This window comes from Vombatus ursinus, unplaced genomic scaffold, assembly GCF_900497805.2.
Source record: "Vombatus ursinus unplaced genomic scaffold, bare-nosed wombat genome assembly UNPS02014945.1, whole genome shotgun sequence".
Lineage (NCBI taxonomy): Eukaryota > Metazoa > Chordata > Mammalia > Diprotodontia > Vombatidae > Vombatus > Vombatus ursinus.
Window position 1 is genome coordinate 5,825,510 of NW_020954723.1, and position 20,638 is coordinate 5,846,147.

The window sequence follows — 20,638 nt, forward strand, 5'->3', positions numbered from 1 at the left end:
AATGAATAAAAAAATTATTTATTAAGTGCTTACTATTTGCTGAGCACTGTGATAGAGGTCACCAGGGGTCTAATATATGGCTTCTCAGGCAGACCTCTATTAACAATTAAAATGGTGGAAGCCATTAAAAATGTATAGTGGCACTGATGGTACCTCTAATGAGCTGATTTATATTAACTGGAGACCACAGCCAAAGTCATTCCCAAAAGCCATTCTTCACCTCCTTACCCATGCCAGCCCTGACCTTCTGACCACTGGCTTTATGATCAGAATCCTTTGGTCCAAATTCTGGTTTTATCACTTACTATGGGTGTGGCCATGGACATTTCACTTATCCTCTCTGGATCTTAGATTCTTCTGCTAAAAATGAACTTCAAATTCCTTTCTAACTCTAAACCTATGAGCTTATGATTCTCCTTTGGAGAACACTCAACTCTTTCCCTGGGATCATATCCCTGATCTCTGTAGCCATCAATGTACTTCTTTTAGTAGTCTTGGCAACTGTTTTTGTCCCTGACAGATGATTAAAAGAAAAACAACTGCTGACCAATTTCTCTTAAGTTGAACAGACTTCTCTTTATCTCATCCTCCTCTTCAGTAGTTAAGGTTTTATTTGAAGAATTCAGGGTTGTTGTTGATCCTTTGAATGCTGACCTGTGTGTGAGAGTATATGGGTAGGCAATAGACCATCTGGCCCTCATCTTAGCTTGGATCAATAGGAGGAGGTTATGTGACCAGGGATTCCAGTAACTCAGTAATAATGGTATATAATTACTCTGCTCTCTGTTATTGAGTTTTGAATACACTAGACAAATTGAAAGTCTAAGAAGCAAAAAGCCTCTTTTTTCATTCATTTTATTTTTGAGAAGGCTAAAATTATATGAGCTTCATAGCCCATGCCTTATACAAATGCAAAGTTTACCGTAGCTGTGATTGAAATACTGATTACGCTCTTTTTTTTTTTTCAAAATCAAGTAAGGGGAGGGGTGAATAAGAGCTTATTAATTTTCTGGGTTTTTCTCTTGGAAATGAACATGCTGGCACAATTTTAATTGGGTTTTAGTTGTTGTTGTTGTTTTAATTCTCACAGCGATGGCTTGGCTGTGCCTTTGGGGACTACAGAGAGAAACCAGCATCTGGTGTTTGAGGATTCTAGGGATTTGCACCATATTTTTGTGTAATAACTATACAGTAAATAAACAGAATGAATAATTAAGTGAATAATGAGTTTCTCAAAAAAGATGACTCTTCTAAAGATATCGACAGAACATCTCACATGTGTTCTACACTCCCACTTGGTGTTTCTACTGTGTGCCGTTGGTGTGTCATTAGCCCTCTGGAAATTAGTGAGAACATTTTCCAGGCAGAAACCAAGAGTGCCATTAATCAAGGTGGTTAGATACAAATGAGATACCTCCCTCCTCTTTTAATTTTACTTAAAAACACAAGGATGTCAGGTTTAGGAATTTTTAAAAGAGACTATTCCCATCCTCCTCCCCTAGATGTATATTTCCCTTCTTTAAATGGTAGCACATTTGAATTTCATTGAATTCACTGTTTCCACAGAAAGCATGCTAAAATTGAAATTATGCAAACTGAGTTCAAATCCTGGCCCTGATGCTTACTACTTGTATTGACTAAATCGTTATTACACATAAGTACCTATGTGACCTTGGGCAAGTCAATTATCGCTGGATCTCAGATTCCTTAACTGTAAAATGAGAAGGTTGAACAAAGTAACATCCGAGGTCTTTTCCAGATCTAAATATTTAACACTGACTCCATGACCTGCTAAGAGCCATGTTAGCTGACTAATACTGGGTCATCTTCTACATCATTGGTCTCCAAGCATTTTTTTTTATTGTATATCATGATCAGAAAAAAAAAACAACCTTGAACCTATATATAGGTATAAATTATAAGATATACATGTACTATCATATTATTCTCTCATGTACACTATACATCCAGAAAAACAGAAATTTGTAAAGATGAAGTAAAAATTAAATGAACAATACTTTAAATAATTTTCATTTTTTTTGCTTTCCAAAAATTATTATTAATTATATCATAGAACAATGTGAATGAATATGCCATATTCTTTTTAAAATCTTAGTTGAACATTTTGTGATTGCCATAATTCAGAAGTTTGGTTCTAAGATCAATTTATTTCAATACTTGGATATAATAGATGTCATACCTTTTTAAAAAAAAAAAGATACATCACAAAGATATGTAGATCCAAGTGGAAAGGGTGCATAGATGGCTTGACTAATTATATCATGATACTCATTTTTCAATTTTATCCACCAATTATACAAAGGCTTTTTTGAAATTTGTCTTTTCATCTTTCCTAATGTCAATCAATAATTACTGCAAACTAACCAGGTGGAGCTAGATTTTTAATATTTAACAAATGGATTTTAAATCCAGGGAAACTATATTTGGACTAGTTTTAAACAGATTAGAAAATTATTTCCAACTTTTTTTAAGTGAGCAAATGTGAGTGTTTTAGGTAAAAATCATATAGTTTTAGGTAACAAAATCTTGGAAAAATAGAAACATTTCCTAACATTCATTTTCAAAATTCTCTCTCCATGAAGCACTAGGTTCTTTTGAAAAGCAGTTACTTTCATACTCATTGTTAAAATATCACTTTCACCTTAGAGAAACAGATTAAGTGTGTATGTGTGCCTGTCTGTCTGTCTGTATCTGTGTTCGATATCCATAAGGTAGTGTTCTACTAATAACCATTTTCATTGAGAAAAAGTACATTCGGATCATATGTTTCAAAGAAACATACATAACATCTTCACATTTAATAGCTCTTCCAAGTACTTTGCTCTGAAATCATCATTGTTTTAGCCTGATAGTGTGGCTAACAAAGAGCTAAGAGTAGTATTGGCTTGGTCATTTTCTTGATCTTAAATTGTGTTTGCGTTTTTTGTATCATCGTCAGTTTCTTTGCAGGGATCTTTTTTAAGTCAGTTGTCCATTTTGTGTATGTAAAACTGGATTATATCCCCTGTCATCCCACTTAAACAAGTGGGATATCCATCATAGTCAAGTGAAGGTGAGGAAACAAATGAGGATGCTACTCTCTTAACCACTCCATATTGTGGAACTTACTCTTCCCTTAGGATATCTCAAGTACTACTTATGATGTGACCAATGGACATGAAGACTAAGTGAAGTGTCGATCTTTATAATAAAGTATTATATATATATATACATATATATATATATTATTAGTGTAATTACATTATAGTATTAGTATAACACCCCACTGGAATACTCTCTACAACTGCACTCAACACTTGTGGATTGGGTCCCCAGAAAGGTGACTACTACTGTCTAGTTTAGGGGTAACTGCATGGATAGCTATTTCTAATACTGAAATTTCTGAGCCCCCACTATTGTGCTTCCCATTATGAATCAGGACTAAATCTAGTTAGCATTTAGCAAAGGTATTTGCTAAGATGGTATAGGAAAAACAGTTGGCATAAAACATTTCCTCAAAAAAACTGGGGTGCATTCTGTCCTACCATATGCACAGGTTCATGGGAAGTGTGGGTTCAGACTTTGAGTATAATAGTGGAGAGGAAAATATGTAGGATACATATGTGTCAAAGAATAACTCACAAACCCTGGTACTTCATGACCTGGAAGTCCTTTCTTGAGTCCATAGCCAGTATTCCTCTCGCTTCTTGAAACTGCTCTCTTGAGTGACCATCTTTTTGTGTCCATGCCCGCCATCAGTGTGTCTTGCCACTTCCAATGCAGACGTTTCCCCTGCTGTCAGCCACTGACACTCTGGGGATGCCATAACTGCCATCTCATAAGCCTCCATGACTTCCTGGCCTTTGGAAGCTAACAAAGTCACTAGTAGTCCCAGAATCCTCCTTCACCTAAGATGAGGAAAAAACAATTACAAAGAGACAAAGGGGGCCATATGCTCACAGAGAGGCCTGGTGGGAGGCAGGGAAGCCACCACTTCCCCAGCTGACTCTTGGGACTATCTCTAAATAGTCCTCATACTTCACAGTTAGGGGAGAAAAAAGAAAGATCTTGAAGAACCCAGTGGCTTGTCTTTGTATATCCCCTGACATATCAGTTCTTAAAGCTCAGCAACCAATTAGAGGACTCTTTATCATCATACAGTACAAACTCCTGCATGTGGCTAAAAGTAGGCTTCCCCAAGCTCCTCCACAGTAAAATGGAATCAGGCAGGGATTTACTGTTAAGTAAGAATTAATTTCTTTCTCTTTTTTTCAGATAAAAACTAAATGGAAACAGAAGTGCTAATCGTTTCTTTGCACACTCTAGTGAATCATCATACATGCCCCACTTTAGAGTTTGCTACCCTAGAGGATCTCTGAGGTACTCTTAACTGAGTAATACTATAATGACTGTAAGTTTGGCTTACATAAACAGCCTCCAATTTTTTAGACAACCAGGTGGTACAGTGGAGCTCCAGACCTGAAGTCAGGAAGATCTGTGTTCAAATCCAGCCTCAGACATTTTCTAGCTGTGTGACCCTAAGCAAATCACTTAGCCTCTATTTGCCTCAGTTTCTTCATCTGTAAAATGGAGATAATAATAGCTCCTACCTCCCAGGATTGTTGCGAGGACCAAACAAGATAATAATTATAAGGTACTTAGCACAGTCCCTGGCACATAGTAAGTGCTATATAAATGCTAACTATTATTATTATCTTAAGTTTGGCTTCTATAAACAACCCCCATTTTTAGACAGCTAAATGGTGCAATAGATAGAGTGCTGAGAGTAGAGTCAGGAAAACCTGAATTTAAACCTAGCCTCAGATACTCCCCTTTAGACAATGCATCTTACAGTAGATCTCTGTAAAGCAAAATATTAACTGTGCACCCACTACCTTGTGGTGTGGCCTTCATGTCTTCGGAACATCATTAAAAGCAAATAAGTTAGTAAGGGAGATGAGCAGTGAAGCTGTCCATTTCAAGCAGCATTTTAAAAAGAGTGCCCTAATGAAGAACAGAGAAAAATCATTATGTAGCTGAAATTGGTAGTACCTACACAATGCAAACATCTTTCACTAAGACATAGATCTATCCATATTTTCATTAATAATATGCTCCTTCCAAGTCCTAAGGCATCAATTCAGCATGCATTTACAAAGTATCTAACATATTTCAGGCACTTTAGTAAGCACCGGGGACATGAAGACAAAAACAAAACAAAGAGCTTATATTCTATTGGAATGGCTCCTTCAACAGGTTTGTGATCATCGATGAAATAGCAAGTTATTTTTTTTTATTGAATGCACGTAGGAAAAACAAGGATCCAAACTACGTCACCCATATGGCAGTCACCAACTTCCCATCCCATTAAGCTATTGACATCAAGTACTTGAAATGGGTGAGTTTCTGAAGATAAGTGTCCTACTCAGTGGTAGAGTACATGGTTTGCATGTGTGAAGTCAGTCTCAGCATCTTCATCAGGCATTAGAAGCAGCTCAGTGACACAGTCTATAGAATACTGTGTTTCTTGAAGTCAGGAAGATTTGAGTTCAAATCCTACCTCAGAAACTAGTTGTGTGATGCTAGGCAAATCACATTTCCTCATCTGCAAAAGGAGGGGGTTGGACTTAATGTCCTCTAAGTTCCTTTCCAGCTCAAAATTCATGATCCTATGATAGATGTGGACCAAGGAATGGTGTTTAGAATTCAGTAAAACATCAAGTTTAACACTATCTGACAGAAAAGAATAAATATTTTCAAAGGGACTTTCACACATTTATGATTGTGATAGCTATTGGAAAGGAAGGTGTTGGAGGTGGCTATAACACCTGTACTTTCTTAGTTCAGATTTGATTCAATATTGGAATGAAATGAAGCATTCACAAGTCATTGAACAGTTAACAAAAGGAGGTTTACTTTGCCCTGACACAGAAATAGTATGCAACTAGTATACAATGGTACTTAACTTCTCTTATTTCCATGTGGAAACATGTCTGGTCATCAGGGCAGTATATGGAGAAGGACATGGTCCTCAGAATCGACCAAGTCAGAGGCTGGGGCCTCCACATGGCTGAAACTTTTTTTTAAATGCCTGTAGGTGACCAGTAAGCTGCATCCGCAAAACAGGGGCCAATCAGGTCCTAGGATAGCTTTGTCTCCTTTTAGGGAAAGCTAATTTGTGTTGCAGAAGAGAATGAGGTAAACCCAATCCATGACATGGGAAAACTCTGATAGATCTTAATCCTATCACAGAGGATGAAATAAAATTATATTACGTCTACACAAACCATAGCAGAACTATCCCAGAATGCTTCTGACAGTGGTTGTCTGGTGGAATCTATTTATTATTGAGTGCTACCCTCTACTGGTAGTGCTGCCATGTTGAATTATGGTGGCTGGCCAAACCAACTGAACGTTCTGGTGATTATTCTGTGAAGTTTTGGCTGCTTTAGCTATAGACAAAATTAAAGGTCTTAACTTTTGTGTTCCCAAAGAAGTATTGTGTTAGGGCCTTTTCTAGCCCTGGGCAATTGCTTACTGATCTCACAAATGAAAAACACCCCATTATGTAAAGTGTTAACAAAATTCCCCGAGTGAATGTTAACCTATTTCACTGCACCTGCAGTAGACCTTAGAAGCTAAAGATTGGTTGAAAGTTAAATCTGAATCCAGATCATGAACAATATTTGACGACATTGCTCTTTATATGAGCTTATGACCACCTATGCAAGGAAGAGTATCTCAACAGTCCAGCTAAAGCCATAAAAAAAAAAGACTCCTATCTATGTGAGAATAAGAACAAGGTAAGTCATGGGATCTGTCTTTACTCTCTCCCTGCTTTCCTTTCTCTTTTCTTTACTCTTTTAACCTAAGATCCCAAACTGTAGCTCTAGAGGCAGAAACAACAAATAAAATCTTCTTTCCCTACTAGTCACTACCACACCCAAAAAACAAAGAAGCTTCCCCAACACGTGAAAAGTAGAACTTTTTCTATACACAAAGGGAAAGCTAAGAAGCCACCTTCAGTGCTACCAAATGACTACTACAATATCTGTGCAAAGTTGGGAGATGACAGCACCCTTCCTGCCTCCAACCTTGCTGAGTTCTCAGCCGGCTTTTCAGAACATCCTTTAATAAATCTCATTTGGACTTAAAAGCCTTCTGCATGAGATTTTCTTCTTTTTTCTCTCCCTGGTGTAAACACTGACTTACCATATAATCAATGGGTTTGAAGAGGCTTTTGCCACCAAATGTAAGAATTGACACAGAGTACAGGAGGTACTAATCAAGGTTCCTTTTCACCATAAAACTCCTAGAACTTCTACAAGTAACCCTCATTCAGAGTTCTACACTGAGTGACGCTAATTCTAGTACCCATTATAAATGATACTTGTCCATCCTGTCAGGAGAAAAATGTCCTACATCATTTTAACAATTCCAACTGTGTTTTGTCCAAAATGTCAAAGCAACAACCCAAAGACTATTTTTATCCCGGGCCTGTGAGATTATTTGCCTCTGTAATACAAGAAGTTTTTCTTCAAACTAGTTAACATGAATTTTATGCTTACTCATTGTGTTACATGCTCCAATTCAATCTATTTTAAAGAAGATTCTTTGGAGTAAAATTGTAAAACTAATTTGAATTGATTCTTTAGAGACTTCATTTTAAATGAAGTGCTATAAAATTGGCAAAGTGAAAAAGTAAGATTGAATTGCATTCTTCCACTATCCATTGGACCCTGAAATCTCTTGTTTGACAATGGCCAGGGTTTTGATATGATATGATTTATATAATTTTCATAATGTTTGCCCTAAACATGGTTGCATTTAAGTTTTGGTTATTTGATCACCAACAGTACCTTTAAAAAAAAAAAAGCAAAACAGCTAATTCTATGTCCAAGCAAAGTTTGGACTAAAAGAGTCAAGGAGAAGAAATCTGGTACTTTGATGCAAACCTACACCCAGCTCCACTGCCACCCTAAAATGACCTCCTCATTCAAAAGCAGATGTTTTCATTTTGGAGAGTGAATGTTTGTGAGCAAACCCTGGGGTGGAGGTAAAAAAACTTCTCTTTCCTCTCGTACAATTTATACACCTCCTTTTCACATTTGATGGATTTACAGCTTGGAGAAAGTGCAGAAATAATAGTTGGGGAAGCCTGATGGCTCAATTTCCTGTCATCCACAGTACCAGAGAGGTGTTCATTATTCCATCAGCCTAGAATATTTCAACCCTAATCAGAAACAGCAGTTAATATATTGAGAAAGGTGCCTCGTTCATTGAGAAAGGGCTTCATTTTTATTGATTTAGTTTTGATCAATGGCAATGTGACAAAATACATGGAAAACACATGTTTGCTTCCAAGCTAGGACCCTCCTCCTTCCAACCCCCACCTCTTCCAACTAGTGTCCTTTGATATCTGTTAAAAGGGGGCTTTATTTTGTGTTACCATTTTTCCCCAGTGACCTCTAAATAGTGACATCCACCTCCTCTGATTTAGTATATTATCAGTCACTGGCAATTGGAGTCTTTTCTTAGTGTCAGTCATAGAATCACAGATTTAGAGCTAGAAAAGTCCTTAGAAGCCATCTAGCCCAACCTCAGGTTGGGAGAGGTTAAGAAGAAACTTACCCAAGGTCACACAGGTAAGTGGTTATTGCTGTTTAGTCATTTTTCAGTGGTGTCTGACTCTTCATGACCTCACTTGGGGTTTTCTTGGCAAAGATTGCAATGGTTTACCATTTCTTTCTCCAGCTCATTTTACAGATGAGGAACTGAGGCAAACAAGGTTAAGTGACTTGCCCAGGGTCACACAGCTAGTAAGTGTCTGAGGCCTGATTTGAACTTGAGGAGATGAATTTTCCTGACTCCATTGTGCCACCTAGCTTCAGAAAGGTCCTTAGAGGTCATCCCTTACACATGAGGAACTAAGGTTAGGAGAGGTTAAGAAAAGACTTGCTCAAGGTCACACTGGTAAATAGTAGACCTAGGATTAATAATAATAATAATAATCATATTTGTAGATTGCCTTTAAGGTTTGCAAAGATATCTTTTTTATTGCATATATATATATATGTATATCTTATTTATTGCATGAATTAACTAATCCATAGTTTCTGGACCCGAAATAGAATAATTGGTTAGTAAGTAGTCCAATACAACCCATCAAGCACCTACTATAAACCAAACTGATAAAAACAAAGAGAGTACCTTTCCCTACAGAGGGTAAAGTGCCACTCTCAATCCTCTCACTTCATGGAATTTCTACACTTTCCTAAGGATACTTTGTGCATAGTATGTGGCATATGACTATCTGACATAGATCAAAAGTGGACATAACTGTCAATCCAGATATTGAATATTAATAAAGTTTAGTTTCTTTTTAAAGATAAAAATAAATGCAAATAAAGATGCTAATATTTCCTTACCACACTCCATCATATTGTCCTGGGCACCCCATAGAGTATGTATGCATCACTTTGGAAACCACTAGGCTGGACAATAGTATAGTACGTGGAGTTGGAACCAACTGGGTGATGAGATCTAAAAAGGAGTAATTAATGGTTCCATGCCAACTTGGAAGAAGTGCAGTGCCCCAGGGTTCTGCATTTGGCTGTATACAGTCTAATACTTTTTATCAATGACTTGAATAAAGACATAGCATGATTATCAAATTTGCGGATGACACAAAAGTAGGGGGATATTGTTAACCTGCTAGATGACAGAATTGGAATCTAAAAAGATCTTACTACGGGGCAGCTAGGTGGCACAGTGGATAGAGCACCAGCCCTGAAATCAGGAGGACCTGAGTTCAAATCCGGCCTCAGACCAAACACTTCACACTTACTAGCTATGTAACCCTGGGCAAGTCACTTAACCCCAATTGCCTAAATAAATAAATAAATCAATAAATAAATAAAAAGATCTTGATAAACTACAAAACAGCTAGATGACACAATGGATAAAAAACTGGTCCTGGAGTCAGGAAGACTAGATTTCAAATCCAGCCTCAGACATTTATTACTCATATGGCCCTGGGCAAGTCACTTTACTGCCTGCCTCAGTTTCCTCATTTGTAAACTGGGAATAATTATAACACCCATATCCCAGGACTGTTGTGAGGTTAAAATAAGACATTTGTAAAGTGCTTCGCAAATTTTAAAACATTAAATAAATGCTAGCTAGTGTTATCATCATCATAATTTTTTTAAGATTGGGCTGAATCTAATTAGATGAACTTTTAGTAATGATAAATGCAAAGCCTTAAATTTATGTTTAAAAAAATTAATTTCGTAAGTACAAGATGGAGAAGTCACAGAGAGATGAAATTTTATCTGAAAAAGATCTGGGGGTTTTAGCAGACCGAAGCCCCAATATGAGTTAACAGTGCTATATGGCAGCCAAAAGAAATGATGTAGTATTGCCAGGATCATAATTCTGCAGGACTTTGCTATGGTCAGAACACTTTATCTGCCATATAGAGCAGTTTCTTTGCTATTTGCTATGTGTATGTTCATTGTGGCAGCTAGGTAACATTGTAGTTAGAGCACTGAGCATGGGGTTGAAAGTCTCATCTTCCTAAGTTCAAATGCAACCTCAGACACTTACTAACTGTGTGACCCTGGGCAAGTCACTTGATCCTGTTTGCCTCAGTTTCCTCATCTGTCAAATGAACTGGAGAAGGAAATGGCAAACCACTCTAGTGTCTCTGTCAAGAAAACCCCAAACGAGGTCACAAAAAGTCTGACATGACTGAAATGGTTGAACTAGTCCCCTTGTCTTCCCTGCCTCCTTTGGCATGTTTTCTCCCCACCTCTCCATTAGATTGTAAGCTCCTTGAGGGTGGGGGTTATCTTTCTTTTCATTAATTGTATCTCCAGCATTTAGCACATAGTAGGTGCTTAATAGATGCTTCTCGGATTGGATTTGGAAGGGAGTCAAGCCTTGGATATAAAACTCAGAGTCTTCCTTTCCCCATTAAGAAACAATGACCAAAAGATTAACTTGAACCTTAAAACTACATCCCCTAGACTAATAATAAAAATGTAAAATAATCCCCAGTCTTATGGGGCTGCCCTCACCACTTCTGTTTCTGCCATGATGACACCACAGTGGTGGAAGATCCCTATGACCATGTGGCCCCCTCCTCCCATCAATTAGTTCCTCCTGGAACCTCCATTTTGAAGAACTGCCCAGAGCCAGGGTTGGGGAACCCTCAGCCTCCAGGTCACATGTGGCCCTCTAGGTCTTCAAGTGCAGTTTGTGAAATTTAGATTCAGTCAAGGATTGTACTTGAGGCCCTAGAGAGCCACATGTGGTCTTGAGGCCACAAGTTCCCCACCCCTGGCCCAGGTCATCTTTTATTCCTTTCCTACCTCTGCTCCTGACTGTATTTTGCCATCAAAGCTAAACTGCCTTCTCACGCTGGAAGATCCCTCTGCCACGGTAGATCCTCCTCTCCTGGAAATTCCATTTTGAGGAAGGCAAGCCATTCTTTACTCCTCTCCTAGCTCCACTCCTAAGTCTCCCCTTCTTTCCCCACCCCCCACCCCACCCCGGTCTTTTTTTTCACTTGTGTTTGTATTCCCAGTGCTTAGCACGCTGTCTGTTATAATAAATGCTTATTGATTCAAGAAAGGGGCAGAAGGTGCTATGAATCGCACAGTTTTTTAAACTGTCTGTAGGTATTTACTTAACCACTAGTATTCTAAATATTTTAAGAAGGAAAGTACTTTCTCCTGGAACCTCTCTTCACATCACAAGGAGCAAGCGCCATAGCTTCTTCTAACACAATTTTGGATACACCGGCCTAAAATGTGAAGAAAGAAACTGAAAGAAAACTCAGTGGACCCATGTTTAAATGACTATTTACAGGTTTCCCATCTTTCGTTCTTTGTCTTTAAAAGGATGCCAGAGTAGAGTAAAACAGTCAAGAAATATTTAAAATCTACGCAATGATCTTTGGAAAGGGCCAACATAGATATTGTGACATGTAATGCAAAAGCAAAAAAAACTTCTTGCAAAACAAGAAATATACACACAAACACACATATACATACATACATGTATATGTGTATATATAGTATTTCATATGAAGAGAGACCAGAAAATGTAACTGGGATACACTTTAAACAGTTCTAAAAAGTACATTATATAAATAAATGTTTTAGATATCAAGAAACATAAATTTCATCTTTATTCTGTGCCATTCTAATGAATAGCTTCCAATTTGAGCTAAGGAAAAATTAATTTTAATATATAACAGGTGTTTCATATATGACATTATGTACAGTAATATTACATAATTGAATATAAGTGAAAATAATGTATTATAATAATATATAATGAAAATATATACATAATACAATATATTTATAATATACAATTTGTTATGCAATACGCACCTTCATTCTCAAAACAGCCCTTACCTTAGATAGCTTAGCTGTCCATCCATAGCATGCAGCTGCCCTACACAGAGAGATTACTGTATTTGAAAAACTATAAAGCCTTAGAGAGGCCTTCACAAGGGGAATGACCCAGCAATCTGAATTGACTGGCTGGTTGACTGAACTGACCACGTTAGTCAAAAGAGTCAATTCAGTTGTGCATGTAGGCACAGATGAAGAACAAGATTTAACACAAATGATCAAAAATGGCCACAAAAAAAAAAGTAAGAATGAGCCGAAGAGAAATCAGTCAGCAGAAAATTTAAAACGTTAATAGAAATTGAAAGGGTTCTCTAGTGCAGATTGATATGTATTCTTCTGGATGTGGCCAACGTGTAGATTTGTCTTGCTTGACTATCCTTGTTTTTTTACAATTTTTTTTCTTTTTCAATCTGGGCAGAGGGATTTAAAAGGAGTAAGGAGATAGTGATGATGGTGATACCCAAAGAAATAAAGGAAAGAAGATCATTTTAGCATTTTTTAAAATGAACAGAGAACAGGAGGTTCAGAAGGAGTCATAGACAAGTAGGACAGCTTTGAAATTAACATGTTAAATTTATAATATAATTCAGAAAAGAAATGAAAACTATGTGTGGAGATATGGGATTTCATATGTAGTATCTTTTGGTTCTTTGTATGTAGAAATGTTTGTGTTTGTCAGTGTTTACCAAGTTCTGTTTAACAGTAACAACAACAAAATTAAAACTGCTATTTTTAAAGAGTTCTATGTATGATCTGAGAGTTGTCTAAAAGTGGAAGTAAAGGTAAACAAATAGTAAATAAGGGACCTGGGTTTGAGCCCTGCTTCTGACATATATACTCCCTGTGTGATCACAGTTCTCAGTGCTTCCCAGGCAGTCCCCTAACACAATAAGTAACAGGTGAGTTACCAGATATGCATCTGCGGCAGAATCTTATAGACTGGGGTGTCATGTAATGATTTTCAGTAATGAAATCACTAGTTCAGACTGGACAAGTGCAAAGAGTGGAATTGGTTGTCCTAAGAAGCAGTAGGCTGGATGGCCATTTGTCAGGGATGTTATAGAAGGATTGCCTGTTCAGGAAAGGGTGGGACTAGATTGGCCTCTGAAATTCCTTCCAATGGAGCTGTGGTTATCCTGTGATCACTAGAATCAAATTTACCCTCACTGTAACAAGGATTGTAGGTCAGGCTGATGAATATTTTGCAAACTGATTCAAAATCTCTGAGTTGATGGATTTAAAGGAAAAAAAAAATTCAGTACCACTAGAGTGGACTAGAGACTGTACTAGCATAAGCACCTTAACACACTGCACTGCATATGGTAAGTGTACAATAAATATTTATTAACTGAGGACACCCTACTTTAGATGAAAGAGAGCAAGGAATTGTAGACAGAGGGCCAAGCCTTGGAGTGGGAAAGACCTGGATTCAGTCTTGCTTCTGTGTGACCAAAAGCAAATCACTTAACCTCTCAGTCTCAGACAACTGCAAGAATATTAATTGTGGATTGAGTTGAGTTCCCCACACTGATGAATCCCTCTCTCTCCCACCTCCACCTCTGAAAATGGTACATGAATTCTTAAAGTACCTTTCAGCCCCATGATTTTATTCTACCAGCAGAAAAGCCAGAAATGTTCAAGATTGCAGAGGTCCTGAAGGGAAGCTTGGCATAAGATTGAGAAATTCCAAATCCTTGATTGAAAGACTGTAGCTCAGAATCCTATCTTTACCTTTCAACTCTTTCTCTGTAAAATGGAATTTATGCTATTAGTTGGATTGCTATGCCAAACACTATGATATATTGCTCTTCTGAATTAATAGGAGCTTAATAAAATCACTTTAAGCTAATGGCAACAAATGCTTTCAGCAATTTGATTACCCAGTAATATGCTGTAATTACTACTATTATTTCCGTTCAGGTAGGCAACAATTACTTAGGTCTCTAGGTAAATTTACAGTAGAAGGAAAAATTGAATTTAGAAACTTAGCACCATTTCTCAAAAGCAAATTCAAAATCAAACAATAATACCCATGGCAATTAACTATCCCTTCAGTTTACTCTGTGTTTTGTTTTGTGTTTGAGCTTATTGGATCATGGGGTTAGTAAGTTTTAGACCTGGACAGGAACTTGGAAATCATCTAGTCCAGTCCCCCCATTTGGAAATTGCAGCTCATTAAATTTAAGTGACTTAACCAAACCCACCCTGGTACTAAGTCTCAGAATGGCATTCACTCCTAGATCCTTCCATTCCAAATCAATCAGCCAATCAACACGTACCTACTATGGGTCAGGCACTGGGGTCACAAAGATAAAAAACAAATCCAGGTACTCAAGAGGTTTGCTTTCTATCTGAGGAAACAACATGTGAACAAATATATAAATACAGAACATGTAAAAATCAAATAATAAACATGGGTGGAGGAGGCACTAGCATTTGGGGATAGGAAGGGAATCACGTAGTAAGCGACTCAAGCTAAAGAAGTAGCACGACAGTGCTCATTATTCTACACCATTCTAGGAGAGGGTGGGGAGTGCAATGCTCTCTGGTCAAAGTGGAGAATAACTTCACTTATTTGGATCATTCAACCCCAAGCTTATTAGCCTAGGTTACATGCCTATTAAAATGAAAATGAGGCTTCCACCCAGACTATTAAAAAAAATTGTCTCCAGGGCAGCAGGCGCCCAAAAATTTGAAGATCTGGACTGCAATTTTGCTATTAACTCAGTGTATGACCTTGGGTAGGTCATATTAACAAACTAGAGCAAGTCCCAAAGATGATGAAGGAACTGGAGGCTGTCCTACAAAGATAGTTTAAAAAGGACTAGGGATGCTTAGCCCAGAAAAGAGAAGACTCAGGGAAGATATAATATAGCTCTGCTTAAGGGTTCGAAGGATTGCGAGATGGGAGAGGAGTTAGGCTTGTTCTGTTTGGCCTTGGAAGATAGAGCTGAGAACGGTAAGTGTAAGCTATAGAGAGGCAGGATGGTATAAAGAAAAACTTCCAAACAGCTATAGATATCCACAAGTGAAATGGGCTGCTTCGGGAGGTGACGGATTTCCCCTTACCTCGAAGTCTCTAAGTAAAGCTCAGATGAACATTTTGCTAGGGATGTTATAAAAGAGAATCTTCCTCAAGTATTGATTGGCATAGATGGCCTATGGGGTTTCTTCCAACTCTGAAATTCTATGATTAATTTCCTTTCATTGGCTTTATTTTTCCCATTTGTAAAATCATGGGTTTGGAATTAATCTCTAAGGTGCATCCAATTCAAAAATTCTTGGAGATTCATGAGAAAATTTCCAAGATTCTACAAATGCTGCACTTTTCCCTTCTAATGGAGACCTGATCGATGACTAAGATAGGAGTATTATTATAATAAAATTAGAAAAAGACTCAGTTGAATAAATGGACCTTGTGTCATTGACTAATTGCCATCTTCTTTGCCACCTGGACTAGAAACCATGCATAGCCTCACAGACTCAATTGTCTCAACTCTGGGACTCCTACCCTCGAGTCTTTGTGGCTCTGTTTGGTGAATGGCTCATGTGTGATCCACTATATCAGACTGACTGCTCTAGCCACCTTTCATTTTATTCTCCTGCCATCTTCTTGACCCCCACCCCACACCTTGCCACCAGTACCTTCCCTGCTTCCCAGTGCTGGAATCATAATTAAATCAATACCACCACTCCCTAAACTTTCTCAAGCCAAAATATCCCTGGTCATCACTCCACTATATGTTTTGTGTCCTCCTATTAGAATGTAAGCTCCTTGAGAGCAGGAACTGTCTTCATTTCTGTTGCTGTATCCCCAGTGCCTGGTACATAGGAACCACTTAATAAGTGCTTTTTTATTCATTCATTCAATCATTCATTCATCATTGTACAGTTTTAATTCAATTAGACCCTCTGATTTCATCTATAAAAGAATCTCTCAATGTGGTACCCTTTTCCACCAAAGCAGATAAGCACCTAGTCTGTAATTTAGAGTCTTAGAGAGCTGTCTGGGACACTGAAAGGTCAAAGGGCTTGCTCCTGGCCACATACCTAGTATATATCAGAGGCCATACTTGAACCCAGATCTTCCTGATTCCAAGACCAATCCTACATCCATTATTATGTGGTTCACCTCAAATATTAGTGCTTTAATTAGGTGAGGTAGAGAGTGTGCTGGACTTAGAGTCAGGAAGACCTGAGTTTGAATCCTGCCTCAGACTTTTATTAGCTGTGTGGCAAGTTACTTAATCTCTCTGTTCCTCATCTGTAAAATGAAGAAGTTGGACCCAGTTGCCTCTGAGGTCCCTTCCTGATCTAAATCTATGATTCTATGAAAGGCCAATTTGTGCATCTTTCAAAATCTAAATCGAATGGTACATTTATATCCGGGATGAGGATCTTAGGGGAGAGGCCCTCTACTGTGGTCAGCTTCAGGACGCTCCACTGATTAGCCTTTTGGTCATTCAAGGTCACGTAAGTGGTGCAGTTCCTATGCGTCTGAGGTCATTCACATGAAAACAAACTCTTCCCCCTCTTTGATTCTCTCTCCATATCAAATGCCACCCCCATGCCTTGGCCCATTGTTGTTCTTCATTTTTATTTACTTTCTCTCTCGGCTCTTATTGATTCACACAGCTTTAATTATCACTTATACACAGATGATATTCAAATTTGCACTTCATTTCCAACCATTTCAGATGATGTCACCCTTTGCATCTCCCCAAATTTGGCTCATATCTCATCTTGGAAGAGCCACAATTTTCTCTGATTGAATATGGATGAGATTGAAGCTTTGCAGTTTAGTTGTAAATAAAGCCTAAACGTATTGGAGTTAATTTATCTCATTGATATCCTGCCCCTCCAGTTAAGAGTATGGGCGTTCTTTGACTCCAAATTATCCTTCTCTATTCACTAGGAGTCTGTCACTGCCAAAGATTAATCTCCACAAAATATCCAAAGATATTTGACAGTTTCCATCATCCTTGATCTTGGCCTGCATCCTGGTTATCTCACAGCTGGAATTCTGCCACCATCCTTTGGAAAGGCCTTCTCTAAGCCTCTTGTTTACAGCCTGCTCAGAATATTTGCTGCACTTTGGACTGGGTCTGTATATAACAATACCCAAGATACTCTTTCCTTTAAGCAGCTGGGCTAGTTCTTGTGTGCTGGATAAAATGTAAATTGTTAGAATTGTAGTCAAATCCTACACCTTCATGCAAAAGCTTCTGACGATATGCTCTAAACTAATTACCTTTCACTCATCCCTGTGTGCTTTCTTCTTTCATTCTCTATTATTCTTCCAGAGTTCTTTTCTTTCTCCTTTTTTCCTTTTCTCCCTTTCACATTTGTCCTCTCTCCTTTTTCTTCTTTTTTTTCTGCCTCTCCTCCTCCTTCTACCCTCTCCTCCTCTTATCTCTCTCTCTCTCTCTCTCTCTCTCTCAAATTTTATGCTATTGTTTCATCTTATTCTTAGAAAAGTACTTTGCACCCAAATTAACTATAAAGGACATATGAAGAAAGATGTTATCTGCATCCAAAATAAGAACTGATAAATATAAGTATGTATAAAATAATTTTACATACATATACTTATTTGTGTTTAATCTAGAGTGGGGGGAGGAGGGAAGAAAAGAAAAGAAATTTACATGATAACTTTGTTGTATATTTAAAAAGAAATAGCAAGGAGATTTGCAATTTCATGTGCAATCATCTTTTTATTGTACTATGTTATGGAAATACTTGTTTTATTCCATAAATTAAAAATAAAATAATTTTTAAGAAAGTATCTTGCCCCAAACCTTGCCTTTAAAATTAGATTTCTAGAACCCAAATTTTTATATGAAAGCATAAAGAATGTATAAGTACATACATTTCAAATATTAGGACTTAGTCTTTTCCCTTTGTAATCTTTTGCTTCTTTTTTTTAATCTACATTTGGACATTTTACACAACTCAGTGAAATTATTATTTCAACTGGACTAAACTGGAAATCTCCAATCACATACACCAATGAGTACAAAAGAGCATGTTTAGAGTTGTCAATTAGCTGATTTGTCTTCCTTACTTCAGTTGGAGCTAATGGTTCATTCAACACATTTTAATTAAAAGCAAATACATGGAGGCCTGCTGAACATTCTGGTGTCTGGTAGCTTAGCTTAGAGAGGAGTGGCAAATATTTCTATCAGTGACCATATTAGTTTTTCCATTTCTCATAGTAATAATCGCTAATCTTATTATTTTCAAGACGACAGCTGCGTTGAGTTAGGCTGCTTTCAAAGTGTATTTTGGTACCCTATGGATTTATAACAAATTTTTTTTCAGTGTCCCTTGAATTTCTGAAAAGGGATTATTGCCAACAATGCCAATTCCTTGGATGAAATTCCATCAGCATCAAGACTTACAGACCAGTTGTTTTCAGTAGTGAAGGTTTGTGTCAGTACAGCAAGGAACTGATCTCCTCTGTGTGTCACTTTCTGTCTATAACTTAGTAGATCAGTCTTAGAAAGTTGCCTGAGGCACTGAGCTGTTGAGTGACATGGTCAAAGAGTAAGAGGAAGGATTTGATCTTAGGTTTTCTTGACTCTGAGACAAGCACTATATCTATTACCCCACGTTGGGTTTGGAGAGCACTAGTCATTCTTTCTAGCCTATGTCTCTGTCACTCACCCAATGGAATGCCAAGGAAGTCTATGTCCTGTTAACAAGGACTTTTTCTCTGTTAAAAAAAATGTGTGTATGTATATATGTATGTGTATGTATATATGTGTGTGTATGTATATAATATGTATGTATACACATTAAGCATTTAATATGTGGATAATAGCAATAGAATTTATACATTTATACCAAAAAAGTAAACCATTTGCAACCATCATATTGATGAGGTCCTTTGCTCTTGAGCCTGTAATTAAAATATGACAGTACTCAAATAAATCCACAAATACTTACTGATAACCTGTTGTGTGCAAGGTATTCTGTGAAATTCTATAGTGACTAAAGAGGTTAATAAGAAATACTTCTGGCCCTCAAGGTGCTTAGAGTATAGTTGGGGAGATAAAAGATAAATACATAAAATGTAAATGGCTATATTGTTGTTCATCCTTTATTTTTTAGAGGACCAATGATATCATGGAGTGATGTCTTGATTTATGTGTGAATTGGATTTAAGTGAGGCAGAGAGTTGCACAAAGTCATCAGCCTCACTGTCTTTTCTAGAGTCATGGAAGTTCAGTGGCAAGACAAAAGTCAAGATGAGTGGTGATAGCCCGAGTTGCAATGGATGACCTTGGCATCTTCAATGTCTGACCAAGCTCTAAGTGCTCCACAGCACCTGTTTCAGCTTTCATGGCTGTTGGAATAAATTGTTCTCATCTGCCCATTCCACTGGGGGGGACGTCTTCATATGCTTGGGGTAGACATCCCTCTAACTCACCAATGGGTTTGAGGCTTGTTGGTTACCCTCAACCTGGTTTAGCCCATCTGATGACATGATTTTGCCAGGATGTGGCCACTGCACATGCCACAGCTTCTTGGAAGAGTAAGAATGGGAAGGGAAGAACTGGATGACAGGTAGACACCAAAGATAGATGAGCAGCCCTGAAAAGAGCTCAGAAATCCCTCACACCAGAGGTACTAGTCTTCCCTGAACACAACTTAAAGAAATATATGAGTAATTGGTATGAAAGGCCAATGCTACATGTTTAAAAGAGGAAGAAATCACTAGGATTTCTCAAGGACAAAGCACAAACTTTATCTGACATTCAAGACTCACAGTCTTATCTTTACCTACCTCTCCAATGCTACATTCCTATTTCCTTAAACCAACCCACTATTCCAACCAAACTGGTCTACCTTGTCCCCCAAACAAATCAGCATTCATGCCCCTAAGATTTTTCTCATGCTATTCACCCCACCTGGAATACTCTCTGTCTTTATCTCCATATGTCAAAGTTCCGCCCTCCTTTCAAAACCAAATTCAAATTCCACTACCTCCAAGAAACCTTCCATGACTACCTCAATCCATAGTAATCATTTTTCCTTCTGAATTCCCATAGACCCTTGGAATGTATTATATATTGCCCTGCATTATTCATTATTTTTTGTTTTGTATATATGTATAGGTTGTATCCCCTACATGTGTTCATGAAGTTTATGTATGTCCACATGGTTGATCTAAAGGAAGACAGCAGAGAGGCATGAATATATATACA

The 20,638-nt window shown here is 37.7% G+C and overlaps 1 protein-coding gene across 1 annotated transcript in view; it reads left to right on the top strand.

The window, feature by feature from the left end:
- Window positions 1-17,706, top strand: part of EFCAB11 (EF-hand calcium binding domain 11) — a 180,613-nt gene extending 162,907 nt beyond the window's left edge. The window contains exon 7 of the mRNA XM_027844896.1: window positions 17,344-17,706. Within this exon, the coding sequence (XP_027700697.1) occupies window positions 17,344-17,395 (52 nt within the window). The 3' untranslated portion in view covers window positions 17,396-17,706. The remainder of the gene's footprint in view (window positions 1-17,343) is intronic.
- The last annotated feature ends 2,932 nt before the right edge of the window (window positions 17,707-20,638 follow it).